Source organism: Ursus americanus, chromosome 13, assembly GCF_024610735.1.
Source record: "Ursus americanus isolate L20-20 chromosome 13, mUrsAme1.1.p, whole genome shotgun sequence".
Taxonomy (NCBI): Eukaryota; Metazoa; Chordata; class Mammalia; order Carnivora; family Ursidae; genus Ursus; species Ursus americanus.
In genome coordinates this window covers 12,777,186-12,796,343 of record NC_142139.1, presented here as the reverse complement: position 1 = coordinate 12,796,343, position 19,158 = coordinate 12,777,186, and the positions used below count along the sequence as shown (strand labels likewise).

At 36.1% G+C, this 19,158-nt stretch overlaps 1 protein-coding gene and 1 long non-coding RNA gene across 8 annotated transcripts in view; one reads left to right on the top strand and one right to left on the bottom strand.

The window, feature by feature from the left end:
* Nucleotides 1-19,158, top strand: part of LOC123793334 (uncharacterized) — a 500,602-nt gene that overhangs the window by 25,083 nt on the left and 456,361 nt on the right. The gene's annotated exons all lie outside the window — the stretch shown is intronic.
* LOC123793328 (bifunctional heparan sulfate N-deacetylase/N-sulfotransferase 3) overlaps nucleotides 236-19,158 on the bottom strand; it is a 174,774-nt gene continuing 155,851 nt past the window's right edge. For all 4 annotated transcript variants that reach the window (XM_045799081.2, XM_045799080.2, XM_045799082.2 and 1 more), the window contains 4 exons: nucleotides 17,301-17,471; nucleotides 15,799-15,908; nucleotides 4,460-4,562; nucleotides 236-560 (listed from right to left, as the gene is read on the bottom strand). In XM_045799081.2, coding sequence (XP_045655037.2) covers nucleotides 441-560; nucleotides 4,460-4,562; nucleotides 15,799-15,908; nucleotides 17,301-17,471 — 504 coding nt within the window. In that variant the 3' untranslated portion in view covers nucleotides 236-440. The remainder of the gene's footprint in view (nucleotides 561-4,459; nucleotides 4,563-15,798; nucleotides 15,909-17,300; nucleotides 17,472-19,158) is intronic.

Genomic DNA, 19,158 nt, shown 5'->3' with positions numbered 1-19,158 from the left:
ATAAGAAAACATTTTACAGGCAAACAGTGGCCTAAAAATCTACAGACACACAATCTTAGTTGATATATAAAAGTGTAAATATTACTGTGAAATGGAACAATTTTGCATTTGCGTTTGATACCTATATTGGTTGCGCTTGACTTCCACAAGAGTGCACAGTAGTCTACAATAATCCCACAGGCTCAGATATGGATTGAGAGAAAGGCCGTAGGCCTCAAGGCTTGTAACAGGTATATTTTCTTTTTTCTTTTTTTTTCTTTTTTCTTTTCTTTTTGTTTGTTTGTTTTTTCCTAATCATCCACATGCCAGCACATGGAAGGAACTTTGTTCTTTTTTTCTCATTTGAAGAGGTATATTTTTAAACAGCCTTTTGGTAGCTTTTGGAAGCTTTGGGAAAGGTGAATGTTACACGGCAGACGGGCTCTCGAGTTGTCTCAGTGCTATCTCACTTTCTGCAGCTCCTGTCGCAGCCAGGATGGCAGAGGCTGCCCCAGTCTGTGCAGCAGTTTGGACAGTTCCACGTTGTGATCTCTGTAGTAGCTTGACAGAAATTCTCTGCTCTGAGGTGGGACATAAAAGTACATTTCATTTTGTTGATTAAAGTATACTTCATATGCTTTGATGGTGTTTAAGTCCGCATCAAGTATACCATACCTGGATTCAGATTTATATGAAGCATGTGGGCTATTTATTTAGCACAACACAAACACAGCGACTCTCTTCTTCAAAACAGATGCTCTATGTACATACAGTTTTTACTAGGGAAAGAGATTTTATATTAAGCATGCGATTTACTTGATTGTGCCAAATTAAATGTTAAAATAACTCGATTGAGTTGCTAGAAAAAGAGCTGTGACAACTGGTTGGGTCTAATATTATGCTCTTATTAAAATCATCCTTGCTATGGAGAATGTTAGTTTGGTACATCTATAATATAAAATACTCCTTTGTCATCATTAATTTACATTTAGATTTGGAAGGTACGTAATACTTTCTTAAGAGATGTTTTAAGACATACAAAGGCATACTGCTAAAAACAGTATTGTGGTAGGCTTGAAAATGCAGTAGGTAAACCAGGTTGACCTCTCACCTGTTATATGATTTGACCTAAGGAAGGAAAAGAATGCCTTGTAAACTATCTTGACTTAGAGGGAGGTAGATTTCTCTTCAGTAAAGAAAAGATTTTAATAATTGAAACTGTCAAAACTGGAAAGGGCTGGCTGTGAGATGGCATTTAGTGGCATTCATGTATAGGTTGGGTGACCGTTGTTAGGAGTGTTGTGAAGGGGGGATTTCTGCATCTGTATCTGTACCTCCAGGCTTTGTACTACTCAGATTTTTGGCGGAGTCGAACTTTAAAAAATTTTTAATTTAATTCCTCGTGCTATTCTTTTAAAATGTCATATCTGGTACTCGATTTAAACGCCACAGAAGAAAGCCTCATTTTGTATTGATAGTTTCGATGTAACATAGTGATTTTTATAGGAATCATGATCACTGGAATTCAATAGAATATTTGTGCTATATTCTAACCATTACTGGGATCAAGGGAGAATCCAAACCATTGTGAGATTCGTGCCTGTCTCATTTCTGTTTTCGATCTTCCTCAGTCATTAGCTCTAAAACCACCACCAGGCCCAGCTGGCATACTCAGGCAAAAGAAAACAGTAGAGATAAATTTTATTTCCCAGATACTATACCTGGGAGCCTGATCATTGTGTGTCTTCTTTGCTGCCAGCCAGACCTGGAATCTAGGGAAGACCCTTAGGTCTTTGTCTCTGAGTTTCTGAACTCCCCCATTTTGTTCTCTCTTAATGGCTCACTTTGCACTGTTTCTCTTTATGACTCAAGTCCTGCTTGGAACAGCCGCAGCCTGGGGCTACCCAGTTCTTGCCAGCTTGCTCCCTAATGTTTCCATATAGTCAGTGATTGTCCAACATCTTAACTAAGGGGATCCATTTCTACTGTCCATCCCTTTGGTGTTTGAATTGAACCTCCTGATACTGAGGATTATCTCAACCTTACCTCAACTGCTATTGGCCTTTTGGGCATCATTTTCAAAACTGGCTGCCGTGTCAATGTGCCGCTGTAGACAAACCCTTGTCCTGTGCCCTACTCTATGTAATATGTGTCCCCGTAATCATGTCCCCTTACTCAAGTACCCTTTCCCCTTGTTGCTTTGCTACCTCATTATGGCAACACAAATGAAATGAGATCTGCAATGGACAATATATTCTATTTTAGAGTCTAATATGTGCAGGCCAAAAGTTACTAGAATAGAACTTTGTGGTATGCAGGATTTATTGAACACACATTGTTATCTGACAGTCATTCAGAAGGGGGAATATTTTAGATGGTAAAATCACAGATAGGATATATGCTAATATATTTCAATGTAATCCGACTGCTTCATACAAACATGTAAAATAATAAAATAAGAGGAGATAATATATACTTTATAATATAAAATATAATAAAAAGAATCATACATTCAATATCAGGTTGTTTATGGGCCTATTATTAAACTGAAGAATCTATTACATGCTTCTGATTTGGAGAGATATTAGATTTAGTGGTATTAATTTAGAATGTCAGTTTTTATTCTTTTTCTACACTATATTTTCATAAACAAAGTAAAAGTAGAAGTAGGCCAACAACTTTCTTAATTTACCTGGATTACATGCATTCTATGATGTTTTGGTGACAGTTGGGTGCTGGCATTTTTCTGTGATAAGAGGAGAAGCAAGCAACGTTATGACCTTACTGCCTACTCTCATCCATTCTCACATTCGTGTTTCCATTGTCTTTAAGAAGCTTCCTTTACCCTTGCCTTCTCTCTGGTCACTATTTGCATAAAATCAACCACTTTACTCCCTTAGATAAACTCAGTATATACATGATTGTGATATAATAAGAAATATATGTATTTGGTTTTCATCCCTGGTTCCTGGCACAGAGCTCCTAAAACTCTTGCAATTTCCTGAGTGATAGGGGTGAAAGGAGTGTGTTTTGTTATTCATAATAAGCCCTTTTAAACCATACCTGAGTTTATGCTAATGAGGTGACTCTTGTTGGGACCATAGATAGTGTCAGATGGTGGCTAGTTCTAGAGGAACCAAACGTAAGATTAGAGGTTGGGAACTCTCAGCCCTCCCCCCCCCCCCCCGACCTCCAAAGAAGGAAAAAGGGACTGGGGATTGAGGTAATGACTAATGTCCAGTGATTTAATCAATCATGCCTACATAAATGGAACCCCCATAAAAACCCTAAATGAAGACTCTGGAGTATGTCAGGCTTGTACATGCATCCATGTGCTGGGGGGGTGGTACAGAAGCTCCATCACTTAGCACCCTTCTGGACCTTGGTCTGTGGGCCTCTTAATCTGGCTATTCATCTGTATCCTTTATAATAATAGAAGGTAAAGTATTTCCCTGGGTTCTCTGAACTGTTATAGCAAATTGTAAAACCTGAGGAAGGAGTCATGAGAACCCTTGATTTGTAGCCACTTTGGACAGAAGTGAGTAACCTGGGAACCTGTTGCTTGCTATTGGAGTCTGAAGGGAGGACAGTCATCGTGGTAGTAAGCCATTTACCTGTGGAGTCTATACTAGTTAGTGTCACAATTGAGTTAAATTTTAGGGCACCTAGTTGGTATCTACAGAAATTTGTATGATTGGTTGGTATGAAATGCCACATATTTGGTGTCAGAAGTGTGAGTTAAAAAACCCTTGGAATGTATTACACGGTAACTTTGCTGGAGTATCAATATAGAAGTACTGATATTCTAAAAAGTTTTGTTTTTCTCATCTTTCTCTACCACAAAATCTAATATTATGTCTTAGTATGTCTGGGTTTGATAGAAGTAAAATAAAATGCTAAGAAAAATGTTCCACAGCCTTTTAAACATTTTAGTTTAATAAATATAATAGAGAAATAGCTCTGACATAAATGAAAATGATATATTTTATATTACTTTCTTGAAATACCATGGAAGTTGCCCTTGAGTTTCTATTAATGTGTAAGGGTTATTTTCATAGTGCTCTGAAGGTAAATTTTAATAATCATCCAAAGAAAACCACCAAAGAAATATTATTATCCAGGCCACACTTACTACTATAGAGTGACTTAGTGGGGGAAAAATAGAAATCTTTTGGTCTTGTTTTCAATTTCCAGTTGATGTATTTCCTGTCTTGGTTTCCGTTAACATATTTAGTGCTAAAATTTCTATGAATGTATCTTCTTTTTGTAATGAGAGGTTGCCTTCTTTGTTCTGCTTCAAAATAGAAAATTCTGTTATTTTCCTTTACTCTTACATGACAGGTAATATATCATTGGAAAAATCCAATAAGCAACCTGGATACACTGAAGGGCTAAATTTTTATTTTAACCACTTTTTAAGAAAATACATATTATTTATTAGTTTGCTTATTTCATTTGTGTTTTTAAGCTTTATACTTACATCAGGATCCATTGGAGGGTATTTTCTTCCTTTGCTCTTTCCAAGGCATTTTGTTTTACCTTCTTCCAATAACTGACACCAGAAACCTTTATGAGAATCAAACCTAAAAAAAAAAAATTAAAAATACAAAACACAGAAAAGTATTTTTAAGCAGTTTATAAGTTATAATGACCAAATACATGAATATATTTTTGGATCCTAATCTATAATCAGAGAAACTGGCATATTTTTTGACTAAGTCACTTTGCATAAAGTCTTTTGGCATACTTCTGAATTCTTAGTCCATCTGTCATATTTGTGAGTTTGCCAGATTCCTAATAGAAAAATTGTCAGCAGAAGGTCTTCTATTAATAGAAATTAATAAGCCTACCTCCTTAATCTGAAAGAAAAAATTTTTATAAATTTCAAGGCTGCTTTTTTCCTTTGTAGGGTTTAAAAATGACAAGTCGGTTTCATCCATATCTATGGACTTACATAGTACTTATACCATATAATTACAAAGTAATAGAAGAGAAAGGGTTTTGGTGTGCCATGGAGTGATTAATTTTAGAATTCTCCAGCTATAATCCACTTAATTTTTTTTTCCAGAGCCACTTTCTTATTTTGGTATGAGCACTGTATTAAAGTCACGGTACTTATAAATGTGGATTTTCATGGCATAACTATAATCAAAGTAATAGTAGCACATTAAATCTATATTTTATTTATTTTTTATCTTTAATGTGGTTTTATTTGTTTATTATTTATTATTTATTTTAAGTTTTAATTTTAATTCCAGTTAGTTAACATACTAAACTTATATTTTAGTTTGCCAAAACATTTTTTTTAAGATTTTATTTATTTATTTATTTTAGGGAGAGAGAGAGAGAATGAGAGAGAGAGGGTTAGGGGAGGGTCAGAGGGAGAGGGAGAGAATCTCAAGCAGACTAAGTACTGAACATGGGGCTGGATGTGGACCCTGTCTCATGACCCTGATCATGACCTGAGCTGAAACCAAGAGTCAGATGTTCAACTGACTGAGCCACCCATGTGCCACAGTTTGCCAAAATATTTTATGTAGCTCTTTTTCCTTTGAGCTTTGATTATATAACCCCTTAATGATATGGAGTGCAGGATTATTACTTGGAGATGCTTTTTCCTTTGTTTCTAAATCCACACTACTCAGAATACTGTTTCTGACTTTTTATTAAAATCATAGTGTGAGCAGTGAACAACTGGCAACCAAAATTACACATTTAAATTAGCCTAAAAATGTGAAATACCTAGGGAAAAATTTAACATAAAATATGTGCAAGATCTAGAGAAACAAAAGATAAAATGAATTTATGGGACTTCATCAAGATTAAAAGTTTCTGCACAGCCAAGGAAACAGTCAGAAAAACTAAGAGGCAGCCCATGGAATGGGAGAATATATTTGCAAATGACACTACAGATAAAGGACTGGTATCCAAGATCTACAAAGAACTTCTCAAACTCAATACATGAGAAACAAATAAACAAATCAAAAAATGGGCAGAAGATATGAACAGACACTTTTCCAATGAAGACATACAAACGGCTAACAGACACATGAAAAAATGTTCAAAATCATTAGCCATCAGGGAAATTAAAATCAAAACCACACTGAGATACCACTTTACGCCAGTTAGAATGGCAAAAATAGACAAGGCAAGAAACAACAATTGTTGGAGAGGATGTGGAGAAAGGGGATCCCTCCTACATTGTTGGTGTGAATGCAAGTTGGTACAGCCACTCTGGAAAACAGTGTGGAGGTCCCTTAAAAAGTTAAAAATGGAGCTACCCTATGACCCAGCCATTGCACTACTGGGTGTTTACCCCAAAGATACAGACGTAGTAAAGAGAAGGGCCATATGCACCCCAATGTTCATAGCAGCAATGTCCACAATAGCTAAATCGTGGAAGGAGCCGAGATGCCCTTCAACAGATGACTGGATTAAGAAGTTGTGGTCCATATATACAATGGAATATTACTCAGCTATCAGAAAGAACGAGTTCTCAACATTTGCTGCAACATGGACGGCACTGGAGGAGATAATGCTAAGTGAAATAAGTCAAGCAGAGAAAGACAACTATCATATGATTTCTCTCATCTATGGAACATAAGAACTAGGATGATCAGTAGGGGAAGAAAGGGATAAAGAAAGGGGGGTAATCAGAAGGGGGAATGAAACATGAGAGACTATGGACTATGAGAAACAAACTTAGGGCCTCAGAGGGGAAGGGGGTGGGGGAATGGGATAGATCGGTGATGGGTAGTAAGGAGGGCACGCATTGCATGGTGCACTGGGTGTTATACGCAACTAATGAATCATCGAGCCTTACATCGGAAACCGGGGATGTACTGTATGGTGACTAACATAATATAATAAAAAATCAAAACTTAAAAAAAAATATGTGCAAGATCTGACAGTGAAAACTACAAAACATTGTTAAGAAGAATTGTAGAAGACCTAAACAAAGAGGGCTATTCTATGTTCATAGAAGTATTTTTAAAATATCAAATCTCTCCAAATTTATCTATGGATTCAGTGTGATTCCAATCAAAGCTGCAATGGAATTTGTAGGAATTGAAAAGATGATTCTAAAATGTATATGGAAATGCAAAGGACCTAGCCAAGCTAAAGCAATTTGAAAAAGGAGAACAAAATTGGTTGTCCTATACTATTGAATTTTTAAGATTTACTATAATGCTATAGTAATCAGGTCTGTGTGGTATTTGCACCAATGAATAAATGGAACAAAATAGAGTCCAGAAATAGACCAACGCATCTATAATCAACTGATTTTCAAAAGCAGGTGCCAAATAAATTTGATGGGAAAGAACAATGTTTTAAACAAATTAAACTGGAAAAATTAGATATCTATATGGAAGATATGAATATTCATGCTTGCTTACATTGTATATAACAATTAACCTGAAGTCAATCATAGACCTAGACTTAAGAGGTTAAACTATAAAAATTTTGAAAGGAAAAAGGAGAAAAACACAGAAAAATTTTGTAATCTTGATTTAGGCAAAGATAGGATGAATGATAAAAAAAGAGTAATGATAATTTTGAATACATCAAAATTTAAAACCTTTGTTATTCTAAAATACTTTAGTAAATGAAAAGAGGAGTTATAGGTTAGGCAATAGTATTTGTAAAACGTAGGACTAATAAAGGACTTGTATTCAGAATATATAACAAAAAAAGGCAACAATACCAATAAAAATTGGGTAAAGATTAGAACAGGTATTTCATCAAAAAACATATTGGAATGACCAGTAAGCAAATGAAAGTTTGCTCAACATAATTAGTCATTAAGGAAATGCTAACTAAAATCACAGATGAAATATTATTATACACTCAGTAGAATGACAATTTAAAAAGACCAATACCAAGTGTTGGCAAAGATGTGGAACCATTAGAACTGTTACACCTTGTTGGTAGAAATTAAAAATATTACAGCCACTTTGGAGAGCTCCTTATGTATTTAAATATATAAATGGTATTTGACCCACCAACTTTATTTTTAGGTATTTACCCAAGAAAAATGAATTTATATGTCCATACAAATATCTGTACACAAATGTTTATAAATAGCCTCAAATGGAAACAACTCTATGTCTATCAATTAGTGAAAGGATGAACGAAATGTGGTATACCCATAAAATCGAGTACTACTCAATGATAAAAAAGAGCTAATTACTGATAGATGTAACAACAGGGAGAGATCTCAGAAGCACTATGCTAAATGAAAGAAAGTGGTTGCTGGGGGTCAGGAGTGAGGGGAAAGGATTGACTGCAAAGGAGCATCCAGAAACTTTTTGGGTTAATGGAAATGTTCTGTGTCTTGATTGTGTTGGTATATGCAACCGTAACCGTTTGTCAAAATTCATCAATCTGTACAGTTAAAATGAGTAGATTTTATTATCTATGAATTTTACATCAGTAAAGCTGATTTAAAATTATACTGTGATTGAAAGTGTGTGTGTATGGATGGATGTGATTTGGAAGGTAGTCTTTACGTAGCTAATCTTGTGGAGTCTATAAAAATGCAAACCTAGATTTTTGCCTGTGTGCTGGTTTGGGTATTAGAGACCCTAAAGGATTATTCACATCCCACTTTCGGCAAAGCCTATTTCTCATGATTACTGACACAATTTTGTGAGATCAGGGCACAACATGATAGGTCTTCATGTTATTTATATTCCTGTTTGAATCAGTTAGGCAACTGAATAAAGTAGTCCCATACTCAGAGGTACAAGAAAATAAAAAGCATTTAAAAGACTATTATTTAAATAATCTGTACAAGAAAGAAAGCTGGGAAGTGCTAATAAGATACAATTTCTGGAAGTCTGCTACTGATATAGTATTTTTCATAAACATTTTGCCCTTAGCAATTTCTACAATTGAATTCTGGCTCATTTTAAGTATTTAAGTGATCAGAATTCAGAATCCAGACCAACTATTATTATTTTTTTGATAATATACCTGTACATCTCTGGAACATACATATGCCTTATGTTAAAATGAGCAGCCTTCTGACAGAATGATGTTTTCTTAAGAGGTGCTGAACTTCACACATAATATAATTTAGAATCAGAATAAAAATAGGTTCTTCTTTCATCTCTGTTAATTGGTTACATCTCATGCAGCAGGCTGTCAAACTGGGCTTTATTGAGGAAAAGTATGTGTGTGTATGTGTGGCTGGCACGTAGCCCAGGCATCTGTATGCATAAGTTCATAGGCAATGGCATAAGTGTGTTGGAGTGGAACAGAAAAGGAGAGGAAGGCAGGAGGGTGATCATGTTTATTTTCCAGGTGACTTGAGCTAGAGGTGAAGGGATTGATGTTGACCTTATGAGTTTGAAGACATCAGCAATGCAGTTTCAGAGTTCAAGTGAAGAAGCCTGACATGAAATAGAGAAAGATCTCCCTACATGTTTGGAATATCATGTGTTCCTCTTAAGATTAACCTTGGTACCACTGATACCTGGTGAGACAGCAAGAAACCTTTCTTTGTGTAGGCACTAGTCATGCCTAGAACCCTCCTTTAAAGGACTTCAGGAAGTGAACCTTTTGGGGGAAATTTTATGTGTAGTTTATCCCTCTGGTTACCCACCCCTTCCTGGAGGTAGAGATACTTTATTATTGTATCCCAGAGTATTGCATGTAATAGTCATCCACTAGAACTTTGTTGAAGTAGAGTAAAACAGGAATGGATTGGTTCTTCACTCACTCAAATAAATAAAATCTTAAAAATAAGGGGGACAGCTAGGTGGCTCAGTCAGTTGAGCCTCTGCCTTCGGCTCAGCTCATGATCCTGGGGTCCTGGGATTGAGCCCCACATTGGGCTCCCTGCTCGGTGGGGAGTCTGCGTCTCCCTCTCTCTCTGCCCCTCCTCCCCACTTGTACACGCTCTCTCTCTGTCTCTCTCAAATAAATAAAATCTTAAAAAAAGAGAGAATGGATTGGTTCTTAAATTTCTTGTAGGCAGGGACATTTGAAATTCTCCAATGATTCATTCTCCAACTGGTAACATTTTTAAATTAATAAAAATGTGACTTTAATTTTACCCTTGGGCAGGTGAATCCTAGGGAATATTGGGATTATACTTAGAAGTTCAAGTATGTTTAAAACGACTTTAGATTGAAATAACATTTCCATGGGAGAATAGTGAATTGCAAACAATGAAGGTGAATTTCAAAATCAAAACACCATCATTTAGGTGTTACTAATATGGAACAAACACAGAAGCTACTTTTTGTTTTTGTTTTCTTACCAGTTTCCTCTCTGCAAACATGCTTTTATGATTTAATGAACCATTTTGCTGATACCCATTTTATTTGTAACAGCTTTTTAAGGTACAATTAACTTATAAGACCCATCTTAAGTGTACAATTAAGTGATTTGTAGCAAGTTCATATAGTTGTATAACTATCACCACAATCCAGTATTAGGACATTTCCATAATCCCAAAAAAATTCCTTAGAGCCCACTGGAAGCAATCCTGCTGTTACCTCCAGCCCCAGGCCGGCAGTGATCTGCTTTTCAGTCTCTAATTTGTCTTTTCTGGACCTTCCCTGTCCCCCCCCTTTTTTTTTTTGCTGGCGTGGATATGCCAAATTTTGTTAATCAATTTACCAGGTGATAGACATTTGGGTTAGTTCCAGTTTTTGGCTTTTATTTATTTATGTATTTATTAAAAAAATTTTTTTTTGTCATTTCAAACACATTTATTTCCTCACTTCATAACATTCTAAAAGCAGTATCACTAGCATACAATCACAGTGTTGGAGAATACTGAAGTAAGCATGAGCCTTAAAAAAAAAATCACAGGGCAGACAATGGGAAGATAAACTGTTAATTTAAACTTATGAAGTAGAATCCAACGAAGTAGGAATCACATGTGCTTCCCACCATGGGGTTATCAGTTTTGGGCTATTATTAATAATGCTTCTGTGAACAAGTATTTGTTGGACATAGGTTTTCATTTCTCTTGGAGTAGATTCCTAGGAGTAGAATTATTTGTAAGCTTCTGTTTAATTTTTAAGAGACTGCAAAACTGCTTTTCCAAAATGGCCATATATATTACATTATCATCAGCAATATATGAGGGTTCCAGTTTCTCCACGTTTTTGCCAACGTTTGGTATTGTCTTTTGGATTATAGCCATTCTAGTGGTATTTCAGTGTGATATTAATTTGCATATCACTATGATTGTACATTTATGATGCAAAGTGATAGTGTGTCTGAAGATGGATTCTTTTTATAAGAAGGCCTGAGACAACTTAAAAAGCTCATTTTAAGGTTTCAGTCATTTAAAGAAAGTACTTCCTATTGATGTACTGTTCATTAGTCATAATTTACAATATTGTTTTTCTCTGGTTCTAACGTCTTGTGCCAACTTAAAGAACTTAATAGATTGGCAGTGCAGTCCAGTGGACTGATTGAGTTTTAGTCCTGACTCCTCGATTTATTTGCTGAGTGACTTTTGGCTTAGCTTTTCTGTGCCCGTTTTTGTTTTTTTAGCTGAAAAATGGAGCTAATAGTACCTATCACATATAGCGTTAGTATGAAGCAATATATGTAGCCCTATAAATGTAGAACATCTGCATTTACATTGATTTTCAAATGTTATAACCACTTTTAAAAACAAATTAATGATAAGAAATTGGAGCAGATTATCTTCTTTTTCACTACGCACCATTGCTAGGTGCTTCTTTCATGGGTTATCCTGGGAACCAACAGATTTTAGCTACTATGGCTATTTTTTTTTCCTACAAAAAAGGTTTTAATGTGGCACAGTTTTACTCAAGCTCATCTACAATGGGATGGGAAGACTTCCTAGGCAATATAAATGTGGTTGCTGGGGGAAGTGGGATGAGACACAGTTGAAGAACTTCTTGGATTTTGAAGCAGCTTTGATTCTTTATGACTTGGTCAAGCCCCATCCACAGAACAAAACAAAACAAACCCACAATGTTTATTCAGCCCCTAGCCTTCAAATTCTTATTTCCGTTTATTGAAATTTTCACAGTAAATTAGTATTAAAAATTCATACACCTCAGTCCAGTTTCATCTGTGTTAACAAGCAGATTAACTGACTGAGAAATAAAGATGTCAGGTTCAGGTATTTAATCAGTATTTCTATGTATGAAACCTCATGTCATGGTCATTGATGACTATGTGTAATTGTGAGTGCATATGTTCATGGAAAAATAAAAAGTTAATATTTTTCAGAAATTAGTTTATATAAATTAGCACAATTCCATGCTAAACATGATTTTTAGTGCTTTCTCTCAAGTGATCAGTCAGCCTAAAACACAATGTAACACATAACATGAAAGCTAAAATAGTGTGAGTATATCAGTCCAATTTACAATTTAGGCATGAAGGTTATGTTGAACAAGAATTGTAAAATACTAATTTCCTTAATTAAATGAGAAGTTCCCATTTATATTGTTTAAAACTTATACTGCTTATTTAAATCACATCATCCTGACCAAGAAAATCAGATTTTTTTTTACATATTCAATGTCATTTAAAATTCACAATGACAGTAGTAAGTCATTTTAAGACCTCATAGACTATCCAATGACTGTATGGAATTTGGAAGTCTTGAATACTTTTTTTTTTATAATTTTTATTTTGTTATATTAGTCACCATACAATACATCCCCAGTTTTTGATGCAATGTTCCATGATTCATTCTTTGCATATAACACTCAGTGCACCATGCAATATGTGCCCTCCTTAATACCTGTCACTGGCCTATCCCAATCCCCCACACCCCTCCCCTCTGAAGCCCTCAGTTTGTTTCCCAGAGTCCACAGTCTCTCATGGTTCATTTCCCCTTCTGTTTACCCCCCTTCATTCTTCCCTTCCTTCTCCTACAAATCTTCCTATTTCTTATGTTCCATAAATGAGTGAAACCATGTGATAATTGTCTTTCTCTGCTTGATTTCACTTAGCATAATCTCCTCCAGTCCCGTCCATGTTGCTGCAAATGTCGTGTAATCATTCTTTCTGATAGCTGAGTAATATTCCATTGTATATATGGACCACATCTTCTTAATCCAGTCATCTGCTGAAGGGCATCTCAGCTCCTTCCACAATTTAGCTATTGTGGACAATGCTGCTATGAACATTGGGGTGGACATGGCCCTTCTCTTCACTACGTCTGTATCTTTGGGGTGAATACCCAGTAGTGCAATTGCTGGATCATAGGGTAGCTCAGTTTTTATTTTTTTAAGGAATACTTTCTTTAGCAATTGTGGAAAGGAATAAATAACGCACTTACAATGGAAATTTACTGCCATTCTTCTCGAAAATAGTTTTGAAATTGGAACTGTTTTTATATTGAAGGTAAGCAGTTTATAGAGTGCTTAATTTGGAGTACTTTTTCATGACAAGGCTGTATAGTAAAATCTTTGTGTAGACCTAGTTTCATTCATTTATTCTTCTGTGTGCAAAAAACTGGATTTATGTGGTTAGTTGAGAATTCATATCTGTTTGCAGTTCAGTACATTCTTAGAGGATTTTAATTATTTCTTTTTAAGTACCAAAGAGATAGTCTTCACTATCACTAGCAGAAAAAATAGGAAGCAATAAATGACATTCCTGAGAACATACATTTTGTTTGACTCCCGCTCATCCTCAACATGTCCAAAGTACCACAGAAAAAACTTATTAGTACAGTTACTTTAACAAGAGTAACTAAATTATCAGGGCAGTATTCGGAACTGCAAAGGGCTTGGTGAAGGAGGATTTAGACCAATTCGGACATAAGACAATGACTTGAAATTCCAAATATTCTACAACAGCTCCACTGCTGATGTGTGTAAGGCCAACTGGTGATTGACAAGAAAATCTAAAAAGAAACTGAATGTCTGTACATAATCTCTGTCAGCAGGGTGAGAGCTTGGGCAGCGCTGCAGGCCAAGAAGCTGTGGTTTCAGAGACTACACATATCTTATCTTGCTGCTTCACCCACTGAGCCCCATACCAGGCTAGAGAATCATATAACAGGCAGTTTTAGCCAGATACATCCCAGGTGCAAAGTGATCCACAGTTCTTTGTATATAGTATGTTCCTTTGATATTACTTCTCTTAAGTTTACACTCCCTTTTCTTGGCAGTGGAGGTGAATAAAAAGCTTGCCGCTGAGCTGGATGCAAAGGGGACAAATAACACAGCAGGCAGGTCAAGGACCATTCCATAAAAAAAGATTATGTCTTTATAGAATACTTCACTTCTTTTTTTCTGAAATACAATGCTTTGCTATATGCTCTATTAAAAAGACCCAAAGATAAACCAACTTGGAATAGAAAACTGTTTAGAAAATAAAAGCTTTCTTTTCTAAGAGATACTTAAAAAAGATATAAAGCAGAAAGTGGACTTGAATTTCTAACTGCAAACCAAAATCACTCATGTTTTTTTTAAGGTCAAGCTGAAAGTTAAATACCTAAGGCGAGTAGAGTCTGTGTTAGTACTTGAACTAAACTCTCCAAAGCTCTAATAGTACTCGTAGCATAAAAACACAGAGGTCAGAAGGTTAATAGTAACAACAAAGTAAATGGCTCTTGGGGAGGAAGCTGAAAACCTGAGTTCCTTTGTCCTCCATACCAAAATGTCTTTCTTACGTATGTCTCTACATATGATTTGTGCAAGACATAAGCAGTATTTGATGCTTTTCTGCCAGTCTTTCTTGTAAAGGATGCTGAAAGGTAAAGGAATCCTGCTGTCACGACTTCTAACTTGCTATAAGATAAAGTATACGATGAAAAGAGAAAATCAGTTGATCTATAGAAGTGAGTTTTATATTGAGAAATACAATGGAAGAATTCCATAACAGTCCTTTTCAGTTTCTTTAAGGCTCAGTCTATGTCCCTAAAATTAAAAAAGAAAGTGTTAGAGTGGGGGTCAGGTCTATGGCCCATCCAACTCAGTATCTTCCAGGTGGTCTGGGCACATGAAATACGAACAAACACAACCCTCAGAAATTTGATTGCCAGCCAAAATAGTGGACAAAGTAAGATGGAAGTCTTATTTAAAATGCTAAATGGAGTCCAAAGTCAGGATTAAGGTAAGGTAAGAGAGGTACGTGGGGTGCAAAATTTCAGGAGGCACTCACTCTCAGGCATTTGCATGGACCTGAGAGCGAGTGCCTCCTTAAATCCTAACACTTCTCTTGCCTTATCCTAGTCCTGGCCCAGATGGAGTCAGTTACCTAAGAAATTGGAAAGAAAACAGCAAAAGAAAACCAAACCAGAGCTGTAATTGCTTTGGCCCCTGAAGAAGAGGTGACAGGGTCAGATATACAGTGGGTAAAAACATAGACGCAAAAATGGAAGTGTGTTTAAGAGCACATCTCTCTCTGCCAATTCAGTCACCTATTGGGTGATTTCTTGCTACATGACATTGTTTTTGAAAATTGCACAAAAGACAGAGGAGAGAGTTCATAAATCATCTAGTTAATCACTTCTTTATGCTTCTGCTGAGTTCCCACTATTGTCTGTTAAACAGGCTCAGCACTTACTGACTTAAGTAGCCTCTTTTGTGGTTAATTGTTGGTTTTAAGATTTATAGTTATTTCGCTTCTCTACTTTTCTTCTAGGGGAAATCTTTCATAGTTGGAAGTCAACATAGGATTTAGGACATTTATTTGCCACACTGTTGAAAAGTTTGTTTCCAAGTAGTTAGTGTCAAACTAATCAGAAAATAATCAGTATGTAAGGAACAGCTAACATAATAGCTGCATCGCCAAACTACAATTTTTTAAAAACCAATTCTCTCCTGAAATTTCAATAAGTTAATTAGAATATAAACTTACGTTAAAGCTTCAGAGTAATTATAATGAGGAGAGACTCCTAGAAATTTCTGTACTTCGTCCATCACTGTAGCAGGATCCATCCTTAGCTGTTGCCCATCGATAATTAGCAACTAAATTACCATAGGGGAAGAAAAAGACAATGTGCATTGAAAAAAGATGTGTAACTGTATAATAAAAAAAAAAAATTCCTGCACTGTTGAATTTATTCAATGAGAGACATTCCACTGAGGGGATTTGTACACATTGTTGTTAGACTTAACCAGGCCATTCTCATTAATGACCTGGAAAAAGAAATAAATCACACTAATTAAATGCACTCATGTTTTTGTAATCTGAGAAGTCCTGAAAATACTATGAAGACAAAAAAGCCATTTGAGGGAACCAAAAGAACTTAAGAAATGTGACTACAAAATCACAAATGGAAGCCAAACGAACAATGATTCCATCATTCAAGCTGGGGAGGAGCACTGTAGAAGAGAAAAAAAGTTGGAATAAGACCACGTGTAATGAGGCAGAGGACGTGTCATTCTCCATGAGTCCGTTCAAAGAAGTAGCACTGTAAAGTTTTAAGAAATAGTTAGATAATCCATTTAGAGGAAAAGGCAAGACTCCCAGAGAACCTGAATGTGGACAGAAGTTCCTCAACCGACTGAGGGGAAGAATTTGCTTGTTACTCCAGGGAAGGAGGCAGGTGGCTCAGAAAGATAAAATGCCAGGAGACCATGACGGAGAACCACAAAGCGACCACAATCTGTTCTTCCTTTTTGCTCATTCCTCTTCTCCAATATTTCTGTTTAGTCTAGACTGGCATTGTTCACTAGAATGTTTTGTGGGCATGTTATACAGTTGTGGTGTCTAACAGGTAGCTGTTGAGGATTCAAGATGTGGCTAATATGATTGAGAAACTGACTTCTTAATTCCATGAATTTTAATACAAATTTAAATAGCCAGTTGCAGCAGCAGCTATCATGTTGGACAGCATAGTTCTAGACACACAGGCATGCACCACGTCTGATGTGACTGGACTGCTTTATGCAATCCAATATAGGGGCTGAATTTGTAATCTAGGTTGGTGCCTGGCAAAAGAGAGAAGCAAGGAAGGCAAGAAAAACACAGGGCTCATGAAAAATTCAGCAAGGTGATTCAAAGGGAAATAATGACACTTAATTAAGCAAAACAATATTTGCCTTATTTGGTTAAGAGGTTCTCAAGCTTTACGGGTAGAATAAGAATCAGGGATATGAAGCTTTTGAAGCTCTTTACAATCAGGGTGGGCATGCACTAGAAAATACATCAGGGGGGATTATTCTGAAATACTTCTAGAAAGAAAATTAAGCAGTTTGTCTACCTCTGCCTAACTAGTATTCCTTGCCACAGTCTTATTTACAACTACAGAGTAAAAGCTACTAATGTTTTAATGAATAAAAATTTCCTCTAACCTGAAGGCAAAGTCATCAACTTAATGAGATTGTAACATGATGTAAATTCTTATTGCTTAATACCTGAAAGGGAGGGAAATAAACAAGCCATCTCTCGATGTGGCTGGCATACCACCCTGGGACCAAACATCTCTTCTGCAAGGCTCTAAGCTCGGATGGTGCACGGGGCCCAGCTGAGATCACTTCGTAGAAGCTAAACTTCAGAGCTGCGGGGTCTTCATGCGATCGCTGATGCTATGATGAAAAGGTGGATAATTAAACTAACTTGAACCATAGGCATGAATAATTAAAAACCAATCTCTGTGACAAGTCTCGAAGCTAAAGGAAGGAGTGACTCACTGCTGGAGAGTTATTTGTTTTGCAATTAATAAAGGATGAAAATGTTTGCTTGGAGCATCAGGATTTAAAGTTATGACACCGATGAAAGGTAGCTCTTTTGAGAACTTATTTGGGAGAGGCTGAATTCTTATTGATAGGCCTCCTTAACCAACTTTACTGAGTTTTTTCCTTAGTGTACGTATTTATTCTGAAAGTAAACTTTTGAAAGTTGCATTAATGCCCCCTTTGCAGCCCATAAGCAAACCATTTGTTATGTCCATTAAATATCCATAATACACAAGCACTCTGCTAGTTCTGGCACATAGTTTTGCTCCATCTAGTAATGCAGTTTTAGATTAGAAAAGCCCTACTGGCTATTTTAAATGGAGAAACTACTGAAAACTCTGACATGTACATTATCTGAAATCCACAGCTTTTATCACATACCACCTAGCATCTAAAAGCCAAGATTATTTTACCTAATGGTAACCTTCCTTTGTGATGAATCAGAATCATTTATTGTATAGAAATGCAGAAAGCAGCAATCCAAATAGGAAAGTGTTTCATAATGGCTCAGGCTGAGGCCCATGGGTTTGAGGAAATCACCTTTTCCCTAAATTGACCAATAAATATTCAGGCTTAGTGGTAGGTCTGTTATTCAACAAATTTGTTGCAATTGAGATTCAAATTACTATACTACAACCACTACTAGACTTTGTTAAAGCCTGCATTTTGCCACTATGGAGTGATTTATTTGTAATATTTAGGACATTTTGTTAGCTTACAGCCTTGAAATCTCCCTTTACGGTAAATTCTCAATTTTTCAGGGGCTAAGCAGTTGCCAAGTTCCAATTTTCTTTTCTCTTTGAGTTAATTAAGGCTTACTTCTCTTTTCTCTAGATACCTGGTGGAAAAGGTAAAAGTTACAAAATCTAATCAGTCAATTTGCAATTTGCTGTATACTATGATTTAAAAGATGGCTGTAGGAGTTTGGCATCAATGCATAGTGTGGAGTTTTGGATTTCAGCTTTCCGGGATGTCTCACTTCCTATTATGCAGATTTTTATCAACATGCCTATCTAAGATCCCATCTGCTTTATTATGACCTTTTCCCACTCTGTCCCCGGAACAAAACCTTTCCTGACAATCTGTTCTTCCTTTTTGAATCTGGAAAAACTACTTTTGTTAAATAACAAAAGGACCCAGTACTGAGAAACTTTATTCTCTAATATCCTAGATTGTCATGAATTATCTTTTTGGAATCCTGTCAGTGGGAATGGAACATACTACACTTCTCTGGAAGATCAGAGCTATGCTCATTCACTTTAATATAGGGAAGCAGCCTTATTTCCAACCGAGGTGCAAAGATTCAGATAAGGAGTTTTTGATTTTGATGTTATAACCTAACCTAAAGTTATTACCTTTGTCATTATGTGGTATCCTTCTTTGTCTCTTGTTAGAGTCTTTGTTTTAAAGTTTATTTTGTCTGATATAAGATGCATTGCTACCCCAGCTTTCTTTTTGCATGTTAAATGCTTTTCCATCCATTCACTTTCATTCTGTATGTGTCTTTAGGTCTGAAGTGAGTCTCTTGCAGGCAGCA